Source organism: Spermophilus citellus (genome assembly GCF_964194105.1).
Source record: "Spermophilus citellus genome assembly, chromosome: 1".
In the NCBI taxonomy this organism is placed as follows: domain Eukaryota; kingdom Metazoa; phylum Chordata; class Mammalia; order Rodentia; family Sciuridae; genus Spermophilus; species Spermophilus citellus.
The window spans coordinates 29,619,354-29,643,220 of record NC_138182.1 but is presented as its reverse complement, the minus strand read 5'-3'; the positions used below and the strand labels follow the sequence as shown (position 1 = coordinate 29,643,220).

The window sequence follows — 23,867 nt, the reverse complement described above, 5'->3', positions numbered from 1 at the left end:
CCTCATCTGTGTTGTGGGTTTTCTCTTTTCCTGGAAAAAGAGGAGTGGGGGAGGAAATAGCTATTTGTTGTGTAGCCTGGGCCAGGTACCTGACACATGCCCTCATTTTCCAGGCCCTCCTAAAATTCTTCTTGGATAGACAGAAGCAGATAAAATCACTGGACAGGAAGAAGTTCTACCTCATCTGTTACTAATGTGTGACTCCCTTGAAGAAGTATTCCTGTCAGAGGCTTTGTTTCCTCATCTGAAAATAAAAGGATCAGTCCAAAAGCTCCCTGGAGTTGGCCAAGCTCTAATGTTTCCTTAGCAAACATTAACTGAATGGATTCACTGTGACCCTGTGCCTTTGATAGGCAGTAGGGATGCAAATAAGATACAGATCACAAGCTGTCATGTTCAGTGGTGGAGAATAAATCTGTTATTCTGACCACAAAGGTCCACTGCAACTAGTTAGAATAAATCAGTGATCAGACTCATACAAACAAAGTATGTTCAGTTAAAAATGAAAAGCCTGTAACGACTACCATGTGTAATACTTCCTTCTAGGACTTATGGTGTTGGGAAGAAAAATATATCATGCTCTGTGTTTCAAGATAGACTCTGATCCACTAGATTCAATTAGAAATTTTATAATTGAAATTTTTGTTCATGCAGAACAGTTTTCCAGGCAGTAGTATTAGACCAACTTGGATTACCTAAAGGATTTCGTCTTTCTTAGGATTAAGTTAAATGCAAACAAATTCCTATGCTAAACATTTGTCTGAAGTGCAGGCTGGCCTCACTCACACCAGAATTTCACAGTGGTTTTTATCAGGTGCAATGAATACTTCTGCTATGTGACATTCTTTTACCCATGGGAGCCAGATCAGAAAGAGACAATTTTGTCATATATCTCTGAAATATATGTTTCATTCAGTTTGATTCTTGGAGCAGTTAGCCATTGTTTATTTTGCTTTGTGTGAGATAAATCACAGGCCATTACTACATTATGCCTGGAATGTGTAAAAAGTTTCAGACTACTTTAAAATATTCTCCTCTTAGGCATAAGGCAAGAGTCAGAGGAGATGCATGGTTTGTGTGCATGACTGAGATTATACCCAGAATGTCTAAGATGTTTTCAATAATGATAATTTTGTAGATAGGATTGAGAACTAATGAGGAAGTAGACTGAGAACAAAAGAAATACACATCACTTTCCATCAGTAATTTCAATGTCCAAGAAACAAAATTATTTTTAACAATAAAATAAAGATTACATTTTTTAAATTGACTACTTTAGAGCAATTAATTTTAGGTTCACAACCAATATGAGTGGCAAGAACAGATCTCCCATTTATCCCTTCCATTATGCATATTTCCACCACTATCAACATTCTCCACCAGAGAGGTACATTTGTTATCATCCATGAACAGACACTGATAAATCATTATCGCCGAAGTTCATAGGTTTGCTCTTAGTGGTTTTATTCTATGAGTTTTAACAAATGTACAATGACATGTATCCACCCTTTTAGTACCATATAGTTTTACTACTAAAAACTCTCTGTGTTCTGCCTGTTCCTCTCTCCTTTTCCCTAATCTCTGGCAATCAGTGATCTTTTCATTATCTCCATAGTTTCCCTCTTCCAGAATGTAATATAGCTAGAATCCTATAATATTGGTTCTTGCACTGAATAATATGCATTCAAGTTTCCTCCATGCTTTCCATCACTTAATAGCTCATTTCTTAGTTATTGCTGAATAATAATTTATTGTCCAGCTATACCATAGTTTATCAATTCTCACAACATCTTGATTGCTGTCAATTTTTGGCAATAATGAGTAAAGCTGCTATAATACTTTTGTGCAGAATTTTGTATGGACATAAATTTTCAACTCACTTGGGTAAATACCAAGGAATGTGACTTGACTGCTAGATCAAACAGTAAGGGTATGTTTTGCAGTGAGAAATTGTTCAATTATCTTCCAAAGTAGCTAACCCATTTTGTATTCTCACTAGCATGAGTGAGAGTTTCTGTCATCAGTGTTTTAGATTTTTGTTTTCATTATTATTTTACTTTGCAATTCCTTTATGACATGTGATGTTGAAGATATTTTAATATGCTTTATTTTTTATCTGTGTATCTTTTTTGGTAAGGTGCCTGTACAAATCTTTCACCCATTTCTAAATTGGGCTATTTGTTTTCTTAATTGTTGGATTTTAAAAATTGTAGCTTACAGTTCTTTATCAGGACAGTCTTTTGCAAATATTTTCTCCCAGTATATAGCTTGTCTTCTCATTCTCTTTACAGTGTCATTCTCAGAGCAGAATTTTTTAATTTTAATGAAGTCTTGTTCTTCATCAATTCCCCCCCCCCGATGGATTGCACCTTTTATGTTGAATCTAAAAGATTAACACTATACCCCATACCTACAACCATGTAGACTTTATCCTGTGTTCTCATTTAGAAGTTGTATAGTTTTGTGTTTACAAAAAGTCTATAATTCATTTTAAGTTCATTTCTATGAAGAGCATAAAGTCTGTGTCTAGATTGATTTTTTTTTTGCATGTGATATTTCAAATATTATCTTTCATTAAAGATTATCTTTTGTATTGTTTTTTTGTAAAGGTAAATGGTCTATATTTTGTTAGTCTATAATTGTTGTGGGCTCTCAGTGTTATCCTATTGATCAGTTTGTCTATACTTTTACCAATACCACACTCACTTTATTACTGTTATTTAATAGTAAGCCTTGAATTTAATAGTGTCAATCCCTCAGTTTTGTTCTTCTCCTTCAATATTGTGTTGGCTCTTCTGGGTCTTTTGCCTCCCCATATAAATGTTAGAATCAATTTTTTGATGTATACTATCTTGTGGGGGGTTTTTTGTTGTTGTTTAAAACTGGACATTTTGAATATTATTATGTGACAACTAAAAATCAGATTCTTCTTCCCCAGGGTTTTTTGTTATTATTTGTTTACTGATGTCCCTCAACTAATGATCTAGTCTATATCCTTTGCCATGTATGGCCACTGAAGTTTCTACTCAGTTAATTTAGCCAACAGCAAAAGATAATGTGGAGATTTCCTTAAATCCCTTTAAGCAATATGTCTCCCAGACTTTTCCAAGGAGTATTTTGTGCATGCTTCAATGTGGCTTGAGTGCTCCAGCAGGAAATTGACAAACATGGCATTAGTCACTTCCTGTTTGTGTGATTATCTAGGTCAGACAAAGGTAAGAGATTAGGGCCTTCCCAGGTCTTTACTGGGTGTGCATACAGTTCTTGCATATGTGCTTGGCCCTCTAGATTCCTAAGAATATGTTGGAATTTTTTTTAAGTTCCCTGTGGACACTATCTCATTCCCCCAGCTATTCCTTTAAACTTTTTTGATCTCCTTCTTGTTTGACCCAACCGTTATCACTATTTCAGGCAACTGCATTGTTTAAAAAATTGCCACTGATTGTCTTTGACAAACACTCTGGGTCAAAAGCTGTTCTCAATTGTGAACTCAGATTCAAGTTAAATAAAGATAAGCCCTGTGAATGGAGGCTTTCTGAGAACTTCTAGAAAGTTCAGAAAATGACAATCTTGAGTAGTAGAGGTTTGGGGATACAAAGTTATTCTACTTTCTCTGGTGGCTTCTGGGCTGCTGATTTTCCTAGCTACTCTGATTGTGAGGCTGTTGGTTTTCAAAGCTCCTGCAGAGCTGGGGAAAGGGGCATAGAAATAGGGCTCACTATTTTTACATGCATTCCGCCATTTTTTTTAAAAAAAAAACAGACAACATTGTATTAATTTCCTGTATTCTTAAAAGGTTGTTTTTGAAAATATTTTTCAGTATTCTTATTGCTTTTATGAAGGAACAGAGTTCTAGAGGTCTTTCTTCACCATTCTCATTAGCATTACTCACATTACTTTTTATTCAGTTTTATTAAAGTATAATTTACATTTGAAAAAATTACCAATTTAAGGTATCCAATTTAAAGAGTTTTGTCAAATGTGATCAGTTATATAACTATCACCAAACGCATAATACAGAAAATTTTTGTTAACTCAGTACCCCATTGCTGGCATCTGGCAAACATGACTGCTTATTGCCACCACAATTATGCCTTTTATGTGTTTTTAAATAAATATAACCACATGTATACAATCACTGTATCTGTTTTTTTTTTCACTTAGCAAAATGCCCCTGAGAGTCATCCATGTTTTTGATATATCAGTAATTAGTGACTTGAATTGTTAAGTATTCCATTGCATGGATATACTACAATTTTATATCCATTTACTAGTAGGTGTGAATTTGGGTTACTTGTATTTTTTTTTCAAAAGATTTATTTTATTTATTTATTTTTTTCATTGGTTATTCACAACATTACAAAGCTCTTGACATATCATATTTCATACATTAGATTGAAGTGGGTTATGAACCCCCAATTTTACCCCAAATGCAGATTGCAGAATCACGTCGGTTACACATCCACAATTTTACATAATGCCCTATTAGTAATTGTTGTATTCTGCTACCTTTCCTATCCCCTACTATCCCCCCTCCCCTCCCCTCCCTTCTTCTCTCTCTACCCCATCTACTATAATTCATTTCTCTCCTTCTTTATTTTCCCATTCCCCTCACAACCTCTTATATGTAATTTTGTATAGCAATGAGGGTCTCCTTTTATTTCCATGCAATTTCCCTTTTCTCTCCCTTTCCCTCCCATCTCATGTCTCTGTTTAATGTTACTCTTTTCTTCCTGCTCTTCCTCCCTGCTCTGTTCATAGTTGCTCTCATTATATCAAAGAAGACATTTGGTATTTGTTTTTTAGGGATTGGCTAGCTTCACTAAGCATAATCTGCTCTAGTGCCATCCATTTCCCTGAAAATTCTATGATTTTGTCATTTTTTATTGCTGCATAGTACTCCATTGTGTATAGATGCCACATTTTTTTATCCATTCATCTATTGAAGGGCATCTGGGTTGGTTCCACAGTCTAGCTATTGTGAATTGTGCTGCTATGAACATTGATGTGGCAGTATCCCTGTAGCATGCTCTTTTAAGGTCTTCAGGGAATAGTCCGAGAAGGGCAATAGCAGGGTCAAATGGTGGTTCCATTCCCAGCTTTCCCAGGAATCTCCAAACTGCTTTCCAAATTGGCCGCACCAATTTGCAGTCCCACCAGCAATGTACAAGTGTACCCTTTTCTCCACATCCTCGCCAGCACTTGTTGTTGTTTGACTTCATAGTGGCTGCCAATCTTACTGGAGTGAGATGGTATCTTAGGGTGGTTTTGATTTGCATTTCTCTGACTGCTAGAGATGGTGAGCATTTTTTCATGTACTTGTTGATTGATTGTATGTCCTCCTCTGAGAAGTGTCTGTTCAGGTCCTTGGCCCATTTGTTGATTGGGTTATTTGTTATCTTATTGTCTAATTTTTTGAGTTCTTTGTATACTCTGGATATTAGGGCTCTATCTGAAGTGTGAGGAGTAAAAATTTGTTCCCAGGATGTAGGCTCCCTATTTACCTCTCTTATTGTTTCTCTTGCTGAGAAAAAACTTTTCAGTTTAAGAAAGTCCCATTTGTTGATTCTTGTTATTAATTCTTGTGCTATGGGTGTCCTATTAAGGAATTTGGAGCCCGACCCCACAATATGTAGATCGGAGCCAACTTTTTCTTCTATCAGACACAGAGTCTCTGATTTGATATCAAGCTCCTTGATCCATTTTGAGTTAACTTTTGTGCATGGCGAGAGAAAGGGATTCAGTTTCATTTTGTTGCATATGGATTTCCAGTTTTCCCAACACCATTTGTTGAAGATGCTATCCTTCCTCCATTGCATGCTTTTAGCCCCTTTATCAAATATAAGATAGTTGTAACTTTGTGGATTAGTCTCTGTGTCCTCTATTCTATACCATTTGTCCACCTGCCTGTTTTGGTACCAGTACCATGCTGTTTTTGTCACTATTGCTCTGTAGTATAGTTTGAAATCTGGTATCGCTATACCGCCTGATTCACACTTCCTGCTTAGAATTGCTTTTGCTATTCTGGGTCTTTTATTTTTCCATATGAATTTCATGATTGCTTTATCTATTTCTACAAGAAATTCCGTTGGGATTTTGATTGGCATTGCATTAAACCTATAGAGAACTTTTGGTAATATCGCCATTTTGATGATGTTAGTTCTGCGTATCCATGAACAGGGTATATTTTTCCATCTTCTAAGATCTTCTTCTACTTCTCTCTTTAGGGTTCTGTAGTTTTCATTGTATAAATCTTTCACCTCTTTTGTTAGGTTGATTCCCAAGTATTTTATTTTTTTTTGAGGATATTGTGAATGGAGTGGTTGTCCTCATTTCCATTTCAGAGGATTTGTCGCTGATATACAGGAATGCCTTTGATATATGCGTGTTGATTTTATATCCTGCCACTTTGCTGAATTCATTTATTAGCTCTAATAAATTAGGTCTTTGTAGACCCTTTTGGGTCTGTTAGGTATAGAATCATGTCATCTGCAAATAGTGATAATTTAAGTTCTTCTTTTCCTATTTTTATGCCTTTAATTTCTTTCGTCTGTCTAATTGCTCTGGCCAGTGTTTCGAGGACTATGTTGAACAGAAGTGGTGAGAGAGGGCATCCCTGTCTTGTTCCAGATTTTAGAGGGAATGCCTTCAATTTTTCTCAATTCAGAATGATGCTAGCCTGTGGCTTAGCATAGATTGCTTTTACAATGTTGAGGTATAATCCTGATATCCCTAATTTTTCTAGAGTTTTGGACATAAAGGGATGCTGTACTTTGTCAAATGCTTTCTCTGCGTCTATCGAGATGATCATATGGTTCTTATCTTTAAGTCTATTGATGTGGTGAATAACATTTATTGATTTCCGTATATTGAACCATCCTTGCATCCCAGGGATGAATCCTACTTGATCATGGTGCACAATTTTTTTGATGTGCTTTTGTATTCGATTCGCCAGAATTTTATTGAGGATTTTTGCATCTAGGTTCATTAGAGATATAGGTCTGTAGTTTTCTTTCTTTGAGGTGTCTTTGGTTTCGGAATCAGGGTGATGTTGGCCTCATAGAATGAATTTGGAAGAGCTCCCTCTTTTTCTATTTCCTGAAATAACTTGAAAAGTATTGGTATTAATTCTTCTTTAAAGGTTTTGTAAAACTCCGCTGTATACCCATCCGGTCCTGGGCTTTTCTTGGTTGGTAGTCTTTTGATGGCTTCTTCAATTTCATCCATTGATATTGGTCTGTTCAAATTGTGTGTATCCTCCTGACTCAGTCTGGGCAAATCATATGACTTAAGGAATTTATCGATGTCTTCACTATCTTCTATTTTATTGGAATATAGGTTTTCAAAATAATTTCTAATTGTCTTCTGTATTTCTGTAGCATCTGTTGTGATATTGCCTTTTTCATCCCGTATATTAGTAATTTGAGTTCTCTCTCTTCTTCTCTTCATTAGCATGGCTAAAGGTCTGTCGATCTTATTTATTTTTTCAAAGAACCAACTTTTAGTTTTGTTAATTTTTTCAATAGTTTCTTTTGTTTCAATTTCATTGATTTCTGCTCTGATTTTAATTATTTCTTGCCTTCTGCTACATTTGCTGTTGTTTTGCTCTTCCTTTTCTAGGGCTTTGAGATGAAGTGTGAGCTCATTTATTTGTTGGTTTTTTTCTTTTTTTGAGGAATGACCCCCAGGCGATGAATTTTCCTCTTAAAACTGCTTTCATTGTGTCCCATAGATTCCGATATGTTGTGTCTGTATTTTCATTTATCTCTAAGAATTTTTTGATTTCCTCCTTTATGTCTTCTGTAACCCATTAATCATTCAGTAACATATTGTTCATTTTCCATGTGATGTAGGATTTTTCCTTCCTTCTTTTATCATTGATTTCCAGTTTCATTCCATTATGATCAGATGAAATGCATGGTATTATCTCCACCCCTTTATATTTACTGAGGGTTGCCCTATGGCATAATATATGGTCTATTTTTGAGAAGGATCCATGTGCTGTTGAGAAAAAAGTATATCCATTTGATGATGGTTGATATATTCTATATATGTCAGTTAAGTCTAGGTTATTGATTATGGTATTGAGTTCTATAGTTTCTTTATTCATCTTTTGTTTGGAGGATCTGTCCAATGGTGAGAGAGGTGTGTTGAAGTCACCCATAATTATTGTGTTGTGGTCTATTTGATTCTTGAACTTGAGGAGAATTTGTTTTATGAATGTTGCAGCACCATTATTTGGTGCAAAATATTGATAATTGTTATGTCTTGTTGGTGAATGGTTCCTTTTAACAGTATATAATGTCCTTCTTTATCCCTTTTGATTAACTTAGTCTTGAAGTCGATTTTATTCGATATGAGGATGGCCACCCCTGCTTGCTTACGAGGACCGTGTGCATGGTATATTTTTTCCCATCCTTTCACCTTCAGCCTGTGTATATCTTTTCCAATCAGATGTGTCTCCTGGAGGCAGCATATTGTTGGATTTGTTTTTTTAATCCATGATACCAGCCTATGTCGCTTTATTGGAGAGTTTAAGCCATTAACATTCAGAGTTACTATTGATATATGGTTTATACTTCCATCCATGTTTGATTATTCATCCTTTTTTAAAAAATTTAGTTTGTTTCTCCATGATTATCTTTCCCCTCGCCCTCTGTCTTTACTGAGGCACTTCCCACTGATGGTTTTGGTTATTGTTTTTCATTTCTTCCTCCTGTAGTGTTTTGCTCAAAATGCTTTGCAATGCTGGTTTTCTGACTGCAAATTCTTTTAACTTTTGTTTATCATGAAAGATTTTTATTTCGTTGTCATACCTGAAGCTTAATTTTGCTGGATACAGAATTCTTGGTTGGCATCCATTGTCTTTCAGTGTTTGAAATACATTGTTCCATGACCTTCTTGCTTTCAGTGTCTGTGATGAAAAATCCGTTGTTAACCTTATTGGTTTACCCCTGAATGTAATCTGTCTCCTTCCTCTTGTAGCTTTTAATATTTTCTCTTTGTTCTGTATATTGGATATCTTCATAACAATGTGTCTTGGCGTTGGTCTACTGTGATTTTGTGTGCTCGGTGTCCTGTATGCATCTTCAATTTGTATATCTGTTTCCTTTTTTATTTCTGGAAAGTTTTCTGTAATTATTTCATTCAGCAGGTTACTCATTCCCTTGGTTTGAATCTCTGTACCTTCTTCTATCCCGATGACTCGTAAGTTTGGTTTTTTTATGTTATCCCATAACTCGTGGATGTTTTTCTCGTGATTTTTTACCAGCCTTTCTGAGTTGGCTAGGCTCTTTTCAAGATCATATATTTTGTCTTCATTATCTGACGTTCTGGCTTCTACTTGCTCCACTCTGTTAGTGATACTCTCAATTGAGTTTTTAATTTGGTTTATCATTTCCTTCATTTCTAGAATTATTGTTTGATTATTTTTTATAATCTCTATCTCCTGATAAAGATGCTTAACTTCTTCTTTTATCTGTTTATGTAATTCATTCTCAATGTGTTGTTTCGCTGCTTGAATTTGCTGTCTCGTATCCTCTTTAAGGTTCCATTCCATCTGTCCAAGGTGTTCCTTGAGTTCTTTATATGACAATTTTTCTGATGACTCTAGGTCCTCCTGAATATTTAGGCTGTCCTGCATTGTTTGTACTCCTTTTCTTCCTTGCTTTTTGAAGCTGCTCATGTTACTTCTTGTTCTGTTTGACTGCTGAGTTACCGTTTACTCCTATAAATTTATTTGATGCTTGGGAGGAAAGGTATTAGAAGGGAAGGGAAGAAGTCACTAAAGAGAATGAGAGTAAGCAGATAGAATTCAAGGAAGGGGGTATAAGATAATTGAAAAGAAATGAAAAGACAAAAGATGAAAAAAATAGGAAATAAAAAAAGAAAAAAAATTTTTTTAAAAAAATTAAAATTAGAAGAAAAAAAAAATTTTTAAAAATTGTAAAAAAAATTTAAAAAAAAACAAGAAAGAAAAATGAAAATGAAAGAAAAACCCAAATCAAAAAAAAAAGAGAAAAGAAAAAAAGAAAAAATAAATAAATGCAGTCTTAGAGTTTGATTAACTTCTCTTCCAGTAGGTGGTGCTGTGCCCACCAGGCCAAGTTTCTCCTGTCAATACGCGGAAACCAATCACTGTGCAGCAGCTCCTCCCAGACTGGGCGAGTCTCCAATCCTGAGTGCCTAGGGTCTCCTCTTGTGTCTAGTCACTTCCCACTTTTCCTCTACCCAGGCCCCTCTCACGGGTTCCGCTCACCACAATACTGGCTACACGCCAGGTCTGCTGCTCCCGGGAGCCCTGTTTTCATGAACGACTGGGCACACTCTTCCAGTTTGCCATTCCCTCAGACCCTAAGTTTGTAGAGCTTGGGGCTGAGAATCCTCAGCGAATTTTACTTGCCCTCCGGTAGCCACGCCCCCGGTAGCTGGTGCAAGAGACCTCAGCTCTCAGCCCTGGTGGGAGCGGTAGTTCCGTGCTGCGGGTCCCGCGTCACCTCTGATTCCCTCGGGCTGGCTATCGCGCTCACGGGAGAGCTGGGAGGGGCCCTTACGGGAGAGCTGGGAGGGGCCCTTAAGGTTTCCCCGAAGTGTCGTGAGGGAAGGCTAGGGAATTACACACCTGTAGCCGCAGGTTTCAATGAAGTTATCTCCTCCGCCGCAGTCTGATGACGTCAGTTCTCTGCCATGGTGGTGTCTCTTGCAAATGGCGACAGTTCGTTTCCCTTTGCCGGGCGACCAATGCAACGGGTGGGTCCTTACTGTCTCTCCCAAGCCCCGTTTCAAACCTGTGGCCACTACCGATGAAGGCTCGGTAGGCATTTACCTCCGTAGGATCAGAAGGGCTGACCAGTTGTTTCAGCCGGATGGATTAGTGCTGAGTCACAGCTGTTTGTCTGCGGGAAGCAGGCGAGCGGGAGCTTGAATTCAGCCGATCCGGGCTGAGTGTATGTTCTGAGAGGCCCAGACTGTTCGCCCCAGATCCACGTCAGCTCAGCATTGCCTAGTGATCCTGAGCAAACAGATTTAGGTTATTTACGACTCCCTATGCCTGCACAGCTGAAGAGGTCAGGGACTTGATCTCTCTACGCCCGCCGCCATGTTCAAAAGAGTACTTGTATTTTTTTATTATTTTATGAATAAGACTCCTATGAACATTCAAGTACCATTCTTTTTATGGACATATAATTCCTTTTATATTGAACACACAACTAAGAGTAGATTTGGTGGGTCAAATGATTAAGTATATTTAATTTTATAAGAAATTGCCAAATGACTTTTCAAAGAAGTTGCATCCTTTTGGGAGTTTCAGAAATTCTGGATCCTTGCTAACAGTGTTATCAATGTTTGTAATTTGAACATTTTAGTGTGCATGTAGTGGTGTCTCATTTTTATTTTAATTCCTTTCTCCCATGTCTAATGATGTTAAATGTCTTTTCTTGTGCTTATTAGGCAGTTATATATCTTCTCTTAGAAATGCCTATTCACAAATTTAGCTCATTTTTAAGATAAAATTATTCAACTTTTATGAATATTAAATATTAAAAAATATTTCTAGTTATGAGTCCAATATCAGATTCTCTATAACTTTTGTGAACATTTTCTTCAAGTCTATAATCAATTCTTAAGGTGCAGAGAGATTTTTTAGTTTATGATTAAAGGATCCAAGTCTATAAAGATGAATATAGTTAAAGTCTCCAACTTTAAAAGTAATAAATACATTTTCTCCATGTATCAGAAAATATACAGTGTATTTGATTACATGGCATATTAAGAATGAGCCCTTTGATGTATTTTGTGTATGTAGTAGATAAACTTTTTCACAAATAGAGAGGTTGGTTTGTACTACCCAACTATAATGGAAGAACAGGTGGTTAGATAAGTAAATTTTATAAATGATGAGCAATCCTTCAAACCTGTCACAGCTACCAAATGAGTAACATTTTTTTTTTAATTTCACATACCAGTGTTAGGTAAAGATGTTAATACATGTGGAATTGACCAAGAAGATAATCTGTTAGCCACAAAGGCCAAGAATCCACTGAAGACAGTCTTAGACCAGATGATCAGCTTCCCATCAAGAATTGCCTATTTTATTTGACACTATTAGGAATTTGTAGACAGTGGGTAAATTGCAGGTGACTAAAAATGAGGAGAATCATCATACATTTTTAAGTCAATGAGTGTTGTGATAAGAAGTTGAGAAATAGAACTGGTTTCAGTGTGAACCACTGGGAATAATAGCGAAGCCAATTAAGAGGCTGTTGCCTAACTCTAGGTGAAAGATAAGAAGGAACTGAACTAGGAACAAAAGAGAGGAAGGTCTTCTTCAAAGACATTATAGAAGTAGAATTTATAGGACCTCTTGATCAATGGATATAGTTCTTGAAGAAGAATCTCAATATGACTCCATTTTGTAGTGTGGGTAACCTATCGGTGATGCACTCATTCAGACAGCAAGTAGGAGATAAGTTGTGAAGAGAATGCAATGAGTTATTTGAATTTGAAGAACCCGTAAGACCCCACAGATTGGTGAGAGTGAGATGTAGTTGCAAATGTAGCTATGGGCTCAGGTGAGATGGATCAGTGACAGTAGAGGTTGTACCATCAGAATCTAGTTTATTTTGAGATGAGATACTCTAGTATGCCCATCCAGAGTAACAGAGCAAATACTTCTGTTTAAATTCTAAATAAATAAATTATATGGCCAAAATTCACTGAACTGAAATCATATGACCTATGCACACAAAAATGTTCAATGATCAAAGATGAGAGGTTGAACACTAGAATTTACTTACTTCTAAGTCCTGAATAATTTTCAGAGAGATATTTCCTCACAAGAAGATCACAACTATAAAATTTTCCATGCAGAAAAAATAGAAATATGTCATAGAGGACTTAGAAAGCCCAAGGAACAAATTTAAGTAGACAAAGGAGAAAGTTGTTATATATAACTCACTTTTCACTGAAGAAACCCTAATACTATAAAATACTGTAAAAATGTTGGTGAGCATGGAGGTAGGCTAAAAACAGGAGGGTTGTTTGGAATTGTATTTTAAAGTAGGTAGAGACCTAAAAATTCTTCCCCAGTCTATATCCAGGTGATTTCTCTCCTTACTACCAATACAATACTAGAAGTTGATTCCCCAAAGAGGCTAAAACAGAAGCTTCCTTGATTGGGAGTATCAGACATGGTTGAAGATGGGTGTTCTACTAAAAACAGAAGTCCATGTCACAGTCTGCATACTTTCTAAATGTCAGCATTCCCAAGACTCTTCTATTAATTACTCAGCTCCAGAACAGTGGAAAACACTCTCAAGAGGAATCTCATTTCTGAGAAATGTGATCAGCTCAGAATAAAAGACAAAACAAGGGCAGCAAATCCCGATTAGAACAGGTCAAAAGGCTCAGAGAAACAAGTCTCCAAGGAAACTAAATTGTTAGACAATCCAATATGATAGAAAACACATAGAGACTGAGGTAATTGGGAGAGTGTTTGGGTTTGAATTTAGGGATAAGCACATAGAAAATTAAGGAAATAAACTAGATACTTATTAACTTCAGAGATAACCAAAAGTTGAAAATGAAAGGAAAAATAATCAAAGTATGATATACAGGTGAATAGCATTTCCATGGTCATGATAAACACTGAATATTGATTTATCCATGAATTATGACATGGCTATATTTGGAAGAGACAAAAGGTGAGCGTGTTCCAAAACAACAAATTCAGTAGATAATTACTTACACTGCAAGATTAAAAAGTTTAAAAGAGTTGTTTCCAAAGAGTGAGAAGTAGGAAAGGATATGAGGGGTAGTGTTTAACTCTTCAAAGCTTATGCATTCATTAATTGTGATGTTTTTATTAAAAAAATGAAACAAAAATAATAAAGGATTTGTGAAGGGAATTTCATGACAATAAGATTGGATGAAAATTGAGGATGTCTTCCAAATAGTGAAAAGGAAACATTTCACATGAAAATGTTGGAGTAGTGAGTATAGACCCTTAATGGAGAGGTAGAATTGAAAGAAGATTGGTAGTTTGCTTGATTATAGTTCTTTAGGTAGCTAACTAATTGGTTAGTCAATTTATTGAAGACAGAGAAGAAATAAGTTGAGAGAGAGTTTGCTGAATGGAAGGGAACAAATGAAATCTCAAAGTCCCAGATGAAGTGGTGGATATTGAAATAAAGAACAAGGTTAAAAAGGTTAGCTTTGAAGAATAGGGTCATCTTTTCTTGCAGAGCACAGAAGCAGAGTGGCAGGATTAAGGGCATATAAATATAATTGATGATGAAGAAAAGGATTCTGAAAAGAATTTATATCTAACAGTTTATATTTTCTCATTGGCAGCTGTGGCTAAGGCTTCAGTTGAGGAACGGGGTCTTTTTGATTGCCAGACATTAGGAACCAAACAGAGGGGAAAATGAAAGGAACGCTGCTGAGCAGCAATTCTGGGAGCCCAGCTGAGGGTGAAAAGCAAAATATCTGTATTAGTCAGCATGGACTACCATGAAAGAATACCACAGACTGGGTGGCTCAACAATAAGAATTTATTTTCTCACAGTTCACAGTTCTGGAGGCTGAAAAGTCCAAGGTAAAGGTCCTGGCAGGATTTGGTTCTTGGTAAGGACCCTCTTCCTGACCTCCTGACAGCCACCTTCTCTGGTGTTCTCACATGGGGGGAATTGAGGAAGGAAGAAAGAGCGAGAACACATAAGCTCTCTGGAGTCTCTTCTTATAGGGACACTAATCCTGTTGGATCAGGACTCCTCCCTTGTGACCTTATTTACCTTCAAGTACCTTTTTATTGTAAATACAGTCACACTGGGGGCTGGAGCTTCAACACATGAGTTCTGAGGGGAATATAGTTAAGGGCATAGCATGTATAATGCAGCAATATAGTGTAAGTTACTTTCCCATGTATACCCAACTGCCTGAGACCAAGAGAAAAGACAGATGGTTAAACAGATCCTATTTGGGGATTAGTAGGATAGAGTTGATGGAAGGTCAAGGTGGCAAATGATTGAGGGACTGGTGAAAGTATAGCTAAAATGATTGGCATGGATTGCAAGAAGGGTGGAAAGGGAAGCCGGAAAGGACTGGGTTTAGATTAGAGAAAGTACAATATGGGTGGGCCTAATGACGGAGTTCTCTTAGGTCAAAAGGCACAAATGAAAACTACATGTTTTCTGCTGTCTTGGGACATAATAGGTTGTTTCTGCTCTTTCAACTTTACTGAAAAGTAAAGGAGGATTATCAAACTGGAAAGACAATTTAGATTCATTAGAGGTAGTAATCATCTTTTTTTCCCCTTGTTTTCTAGACGACTAAATACATTGAACAAGTGTGCCTCAATGAAACTTGATGTGAACTTCCAAAGGAAAAAGGTAGGTGTCCATACGTGGCTAAGACAATGACCACATCAACAGAAACAGTTTGTATTCATAGATTAAAAACAACATGAACCAAACAAAATTTTGAAATACTCTACCATCTATGTTGCTTCTCCAAATATCCCAAATTATCACAGTGGTCCTAAATAAATCCATTGTAAACCCACTCTGAGAGCTGTTTGTCTCACTGTTTCAGTTTGCTTTAGTATTTTTATCAGAGGATTTGAATAAAGTTGTAAATATCTCAGTTCTTGGTAATCTTTTCGAAATTTGTATATTTGTAAATGCCAACCTATATTAGACTCAAATACTCCACAAAATTAAAAGAGTTTTCAGATTAAAAGAGTTTTCAGAAAAGGATCATTGGGTCCAAGCTAAGTTATCTTATGGTTTGTTCTGTATGTCAAATATGCATACATTCTCATGCAGGTTCATTTGATGATGTAACTTTTAAAAGAACTAGTCGACAGTATAACCACAAAATACTGAGTCTGCCTCGTTTTAACTATTCTCTCCCTTGCACTTTTATCCAGTCACAATATTTGGTGCATTTTAAAAAGTTACTGTATTTTTCTGCTCCTTTGCATGTGTTATTCCCTCTGAGTGAACAAATCTTGAGATTTCAGTCTTAAAGCTATACAGGCTGAGCATACCTAACCTGAAAATCCAAAATCTATCATACCCAAATACAAGACTTTTTGAACACCTACATGATGCTCAAAAAATTTTGGATTTTGGATCATTATGGATTTGGGGTTTTCTGATTATAGATGCTCAACCAATAAAACCTATACAAATATTCCTAAGTCAAAAAGACTCCAAAATCTCAAATGCGTTCTTTACCTGGCATTTTAGGTAAGAGATATTCAACCTATACTTTGTCAAGCACTTTCTATTTTCCAGAAACTAGGTTATGTGCTTACCATACATTATCATTTAATTCATTTCTGTAAGACTTCTCTGCTTTCTAGATTAAAAAAAAAAAAAAAAAAGTAAACCTCGAACAGGCTGTCATTTGCCTATAACCTTACAGCTAGTGGTATAACAGGGTTTCAACCTCAGGAACATCTAACTTCATAACCAAAGCTCCTAACCACTGTGATGTTCTATCTCTTTGTCACTGAATTGATCCTTTTTAAGGAAATCCAGGATTAGAATCATTCACTACTTCTTTTCCTTTAGCATCTCAATTGTGTAACTAACTAATCAAGCCTCAGTATATTTTGAAGAAATGGAGAAAACATCTTTCAGTCAAAAGAAAGTATTCTTTATTTTGGTTTACCCAGAGAAATCATTACATCCAATGGATTATAAGAACCTCCTGGGTAACCTAATCTTTAAAAATAATGTTAACCTGAATTTGTTCTCTAAAATAGCACCCCTTCAAAAAAACTCAAATGAATTTGGATTGACCTCCCCTTAAAAACAATTCAGGATTTGAGCTAGGAATCAACGATTTAAGCTAAGGAAGCAAAGGAGTGAAAAACAATATCCAGAGAAGTATTAAAACATGAGGAATTTTTCCAGGCCAAAGACAAATTTAAAATGTGGGAATATACCTCCCGACAGCTGTCTGGCTGAATAGACCCCTTGAGAAGCATACATACTATTTGAAGCATGAGGGTCAGATGTTGTTTTGATTGTAACACATGGTTCTTATTAAACTGAACACAGCCATGCCTGTGTGTCTAAAGCGTGGGTGCTCAGATGGCGGGTATAGACGACTGCCTCTACAGACCTTTAGCTGCAGTGTATCACAAAAGAAAATGCCTCCGACTAATGACATGATTTGTTTCCCACAAAGTGGAGTGACTGGATTTTTACCCTGTCATCAGCTTTTCAAAACCCACAGGCGCAATAGTCTTGAATAACCTTTGTTAGGCTCCTCATGCATTATGTTCACAAAAGCTCCTCTGTAAATTGGTCACTTCAGTATTCTGACATTCTTGGTGTATTTCTTATGTTGGCTATAGTGGCACACACTGTACAGTCCCTGCTAAGCAATAGGTCTCACAAAAGCATGCACTTAAATAAAATACTGCTTTTTCCACTGTAAATTGGAGCGTCATGGCCTGAATTTTCAAATAAAAAATTCAAGATGTGGTCTCTACCCACTTGTGACTCTCGGTAATGACCAGCATTATTGAGAATCCAAACTCTGATGCAGAAGGTGTTGTGTGTAGCACTCATTTCTGTAATCTACTCTTACATAAGTCATAGGGTAATTCTTGATTTTACTATGAAAAAAAAAATAAGAACAGGGTTAACACTAGTCCAAGTGATCAAAAATAGAAAGTGAGACTTAGGAACTGAACACCCTGTGAAACTCCAGCCAACTTTGGAATTCATTTATTTAGAAGAAAATTAAGACAGTAGAATTTCCTCTAGGTCTGTTCCCGTTTTAAGCAATCCAAGAAATAGAAGCAGAATCTTTATCTCCAATCTTCAGAGACTCTGACTTGTTGTTTTGCAGAATCTAGTTCCCAAATGGCTCAAGTGGCCAGTATCACAGTCCTTCTCCCCTTGAGGTTGTTAAATCTACGGCAGAGTGACATGGGCTTGCCTGGCAGTTTGGGTGGTTAACAAATGCTAGCACAGAGCCTCTTCTCTGCCAGACCCTATTCTCCATCACTAAGTCCATGTCACAGGTGCAGAAATCAAAGGGCCCAGTTACTTGCCCAAAGCCACACAGAAATGGTAGAGGCAGGATTTGAACACCAGTGTTCTGGTACCAGAATGCTTCTCTTCACCTTTCAAAGATATTCAGAAATGTATTGGAACCTGAGTGAGCTTCTGGCCCTTGTCTGAGAGCTGGAAGGGTCTCAGTTTCCTCAGCAATACATTCAGTTAACTATTTGTACTGTTGTTTAAAAAAAAAAAAAAAGATGTGTCTTTCCGTCTGTATTAAATCTACCATTGATTGTCTTCATGGCAATCTTGTTGAATTCCATAGATTTGGATGGCCTGATCAAAGGAAGAAAATGAAAAGTCCATAGATAAGTGATATATATATATAGTGAAGATACTTGGTTAGGTATATGTCAGATGTCACTTGTAAAGCACCAGGAGAATGACATTGCACCTGCCCTCCCACAAGGTAGTGTCTAACCACTTTTGTAGAAGAGAAAATTGATTAAGGATTCAACATCGCTGTCCCTGCCACTGAGAGTCAGGTGGAGACCAGTGTTCTCATCTGATCTTGGCCTCACTGAAAGGTTGACTAAAACTCAGCCAAGAGGCATTGCAGGAGAGCCTGGGCACACCTGCAGTGGGCTGCCTGTGACTTCAGGTTTTTCATCCCTGCCTCATTCCAAGTGGCACATTCCTGCCCTGAACAGGCTGACTCAGCCACTCAGCCCCAGTTAACTTTAATGGAAGACACGCTTCTAAATGTCTATGTAACTGTGGATTAGCTGCCTCTTGCAGCTGCATATCCTTGTGGCTCCTCTTTCCCATGTAAAGATATGACCAAATTCCAGGGTTGTTTTTTTTTAATCCCCTCTTTATGGAGTGTCTGTTTGGCATCTGTCTCCAAGGAATATATAATTTCAGTGAATAATGATCTCACTTTTAGAAAAAGCCAAACGTCGGAGACTCATCTAAATTAAAAACCCTAAGGCACACACCAAGCTGCCAGTCCTCAGAAAAATGTTTCTTTCTCATTATTACCTACCAAATTCACACTGGCTTCATGACGACACTGAGCTCCCTGATTCTGGCTAGTGTTTATGTGATGTGACTTCTATTCAAAGGAAAAATGGATTCTGGAGACTCCCGTCAGGCTCTTAATGAAAAAAGGAGACACATGCCCACAACAGACTGGTCTTTCCTCATAACAAAGACGGCCCAGGAATGAAAGAGCAGCTTCAAAAGAAGGTTCTGGTTTAAATTCCAGTTTTAATAAGACTCTCTGAAATCATGACCAATGGTGGAAAGCAACATAAAAACCATGACTAATTGCCACCTTGCAGCCAGCACCCCTGCCTGGATGCCATGGGCATTGCAGAGGAGCCGCAGCTGTGGCTGAGGGCCCAGTCTTCACCCCACCTCCTCACAGCCTTTCCCAGCCTCGTATCCTCCACAAACAGCACTCCTCTGGCAGCTCTGAACAGCAGAGTCAAACGAGAGAAAAACGACATTGTCTTCTATCATTCACTTGCTGGAGAACATGAACAGTTTTGAATTGCGTGTGAATGTCTTAGAACCTTAGAATCTTGGAGCTGGAAGGGATCCTCGGTCATGTTTTCCAACCTCCACCCCCTCACTACAGGATTTCTTTCTCAGAGCGTCCCTCACAATTCATTCAGCCCCCGCTTGTAAGCTTCTCAACAGGATGAGCTTTTTCCATCACAAGGCACCTTATTTTTTTTTCTAATTACTAGCAGTCTTCCACATAATAAGCTAAAAGCTGATATGAAATAAATTAGCCCATCTGATGCTAGCTCTTTTCTCTGGAGACTATGGATTTTCCTTTTTGCATATACCAGCCCTTCAGCTCTGTCCTCTAGAGCAGAGATTGACAAACTACTATTCTGTTTTTGTAAATAAAGTTTTATTGGAACACAGTTATAACCATTGTTTTTGAGACAACAGAGTTCAGTATTTGCAACAGAGACCATAAAGCCTGTAGACCTAAACTACTTACTGTCTGGCCCTTCACAGAAAATGTTTTCTGACCCCTGCTCAATCCAGAACAAATTTTCCCAAACTATCTGTTGTAAATTACCTGGGGTTTTGTTTTATTTTTATTTCTTGTCTGCCACAATGCTTTTATAAAATTTAATGCACATGAGTTAGAAATATGAAATGTTTAATTATGGAAAATACCAATATTTTAGTAAGGCTTTAGCAATACTAAATGTTTTAGTATTAGACACAAAATTACACCCCAATGAATATGAGCAGAACAAATAGAAGAAACAGAAAATAGAAAAAAATGACAAAAACTGTTCATATTTTTATTGAACATGTGCATGATATGAAGAATTGTGATCCTACTCATAATTTTGTTATTCATCTATCTTAAGTAAATAAAAATTTTACATTGAGATGGCAACAAATTCCTCATATTAAATACTTGTCTACACATTTCGAACCATCACTGTAATCATGAATATATAAGAATTTTAATGTGACAGTGAGTTTTTGTTTGTTATATAATTTTGGTAGAATGGACAACCACCCTAATCACAGGAATAATGTACATCTAAAATGTTTCTTTTTTGTTTTGTTTTAATACCAGTCAGAAACTCGCCTACAGAGTTCACTGACTAGAATGGAATTAAGATTTCAAAGCAGTTTCAAAACTGAGAGTTTTCCTTCAAACACCTGTTATTCTAATGAAACAGGTCATTCCATACTTTCAAAGTCCCATCTAACACCCTCCTCATTAGCCATGTCTTGTAATTATAAAGTTGTAAATTTAGATTATCTTTATGTGGAACAATCAAGCCTATACATGAAGCACTGTGGGTTGTAGTAGATAAACCAATCTACCCTATGTGAAAAGACTGATCCACCAATCTTGATCTTGGATAGCAAAGCCCTTGTCAAATGGGGACAGTCAATTAATGCCTACTCTCAATTTCTGTGCCTGTCTCACATGACTTGGAAGTTTGGGGCCCCAGGCAACCCCCACCACACTTTGAGTTGCACTGTCTAGAATTCCTTGTTTCTAAACCAAACACTGTTAGTTCTTTAGATATCCTTCACAGAACATAGTGGTTCCTAGATCCTTGCTCATCCTGATTGTTCTTCTCTAGAAATGTACTCCCTAAATATAATATTTAGAAAAAGCCTATTGTTCCTGACTGATGTGACCAATGAGAATACAGTGGGCTTACCTGGCACAGTGGCGTATAACTATAATCCCAGTGATTCAGGAGACTGAGGTAGGAGGATGGCAAATTCAAGGCCAGCCTTGGCAATTTAGCAAGACCCTATCTCAAAATAAAAATAAAAAGAGACTGGAGATACAGCTCATTGGTAAAGCCCCTGGGTTCAATCCCCTATATGGCAGAAGAAAAAAAGACACACTGGACTCTAACCTCCTGAGACTCTGGATCCTTGCTCTGATCACACATCCTAAGGTTGGTGTCTTCGGTAGCCATATTCCATGGTTAACCCACATTAAGATTAAATCTGCTCAATCGCTCAAGGTTATTAATTGAAAGAGGAGTTGAATTAAGTATGTTTCATCCTATAAGATATCTTATAATTTATTTTTGAAGTTGGAGTATTTTTACATTTATTCATGCAGTTTCCACTTATCAACAAACCATTCTTCAATTCTGTTAAGATATTTATAGATTTCAATACAGGATAAATATCCCTTCCAAAATGCTGGGGATCAGAAGTGTATTGGGGATATTTTTAGAGTTTGAAATACTTGCATATATGTAATGAGATACTTTGGGGATGGGGCCTATACACCTTATAGGTAATTTATGGAATATATTTAGTAATTTTGTACACAGATGGAAGAGAATTTTATGGTATGGAATTTTCTACTTGTGGTATCTAAAGTTTCAGACTTTGGAGCATTTTGGATTTTGTCATCTCTACATTTTAAAAGCATGAGTTCTTCTGACTCATGAATTTATTCTTAAAATGCCCATAACCTTGAGTTATACCTCCTGAGATCCCTTCCTCAATTGCTTTCAGTCTTTTGAGCACACTCTTTCATGAAGTTATTCAACCACTTACTAACAACACTCTAGCCGCTTCAAGCATAGTTAGCTGTCTCAGTCACGACAATATTATTGTCAATTATCTTAATGAAATTCATATTTTCTGTATCCATAGTATATTCATGATCTTGTATACCACATAGTTAGAGTCTTCATAAACACATCCAACTCCCAGAAATCTGCACTTAGCATTTCTAAATAATCACAACAGTTTGTTTGTAACCTAAAAAACAAATCAGATGAAACCTGATAATTTCTTAAAAACTAAGATATTTCCAGAAATACTATTTGGGAGGCTACCATGCACCTGAACACTCTTCTGGGTCCCGAGTGTATAAAAGAAGCTGACAATATACCAAGAAGCCATGCAAAACACACTGCAGATGAATTTAATGGGTCACAAAAAAAAAAAAAACAATGTTTCAAAAAATGAAACAAACTAGACTATAGGTTGAGTATCTCTTATCCAAAATGTTTGGGACCAGAAGGAATACAGATTTTAATTTCGGGGCATTATGAAATATATGCACATATATAATGAAATACTTGAGGGACAGAATCAAATTCTAAACATGAAATTTATCTAGGCTTCATATATACCTTAGCCTATAGGCAGTTTTATTCAATATTTTTAGTGTGCCTATGGTTTGACTGCACCCTATCACATGAGGTCACGTGTAGAATTTTCCACTTGTGACATCATATAGACACAAAACATTTCAAATTTTATAATTTTAGATTAAGGATGTCCAACCTGGATAAAATATGAGAGTACAAACAAAAAGGGCTAATTATTATAGCATTTTTTTTGCTTTAATGTAATATACATATATACCCTGAGTTGTGGTGGAAAATGAATCTCTTATTGTATGTCACAGTCAATAATTTAAAAGATCTTGTACTAGTGGAAAAAACAGACTCAGAATTTTATGCCATTGGGGATATACTATGATAATTTTATGCTTCTCCTTTAGCAAAAGGAGAAGGGGTGCTTTTTTTTCTTTTTTATTTGTTTTGTTTTTATTTTTTATTGCTTTGGTTCAAAAAAACTTAAATACTGCAGAATTTCCCTGAACTCTTTGCCTCTTTTTTCAGGGATTTACCACTTTCCACATGCCTCGGTTGGGTTGTAAATGTCTTCCTCTTGGCCAAATCTAGTGGAATAAGCTCCTAAAGCCCAGCAGACATGGGTGCATTCTAGCCCCTGTCCACAGAGCCCAGCTTGGCATCTCTCCTTAACCTAAATAAAGGAGTCTTTATCCAACTAGTATGTGGTTTGCTAGCATCAGTAACCAGGCTTGAGAGAGTCTTTGGAACCAAAATTAAATATTATAGTTTCTATTTTTAAATATCTATATTTCTCTAAAAGTGGATCCTTCTTTTGCCTTTTCTAAAACTCTTTGTTGAAGGGATGTTTTCAGAATACTTACTCAATATCAACTTCTTCTTACAAGCTTCTTGAAATGTGATCTGAAAATCTAACAGCCCAGCCTTCAGCTATCATATTGCTTTATACATAAATGTCGCTCAGATGTTGGTCTTTATGATATTAATCACAGAAAAAGAGGAAGTCGAAAGTATCATAAGGAAAGCCTATGTTGAGTCATAGTCCCAGAATCTTGCTTTTTTTCCATGTGTACAATTACAATTTCTAAAATTCTTTCACCAAAGCTCCATACGACTTAGCTTTAAAAATCAAAGCTAAGTTCCCCACTGTGAAGACAAAGTTGGAATGCCTGTTTGTACCTTGACTTTGTACTTTCTTCCATCTTATTCTTGAATG

At 36.7% G+C, this 23,867-nt stretch overlaps 1 protein-coding gene across 7 annotated transcripts in view; it reads left to right on the top strand.

The window, feature by feature from the left end:
• STARD13 (StAR related lipid transfer domain containing 13) overlaps nt 1–23,867 on the top strand; it is a 444,473-nt gene that overhangs the window by 392,854 nt on the left and 27,752 nt on the right. For all 7 annotated transcript variants that reach the window (XM_081310721.1, XM_081310722.1, XM_081310718.1 and 4 more), the window contains one exon: nt 15,326–15,389. In XM_081310721.1, the coding sequence (XP_081166847.1) occupies nt 15,326–15,389 (64 nt within the window). The remainder of the gene's footprint in view (nt 1–15,325; nt 15,390–23,867) is intronic.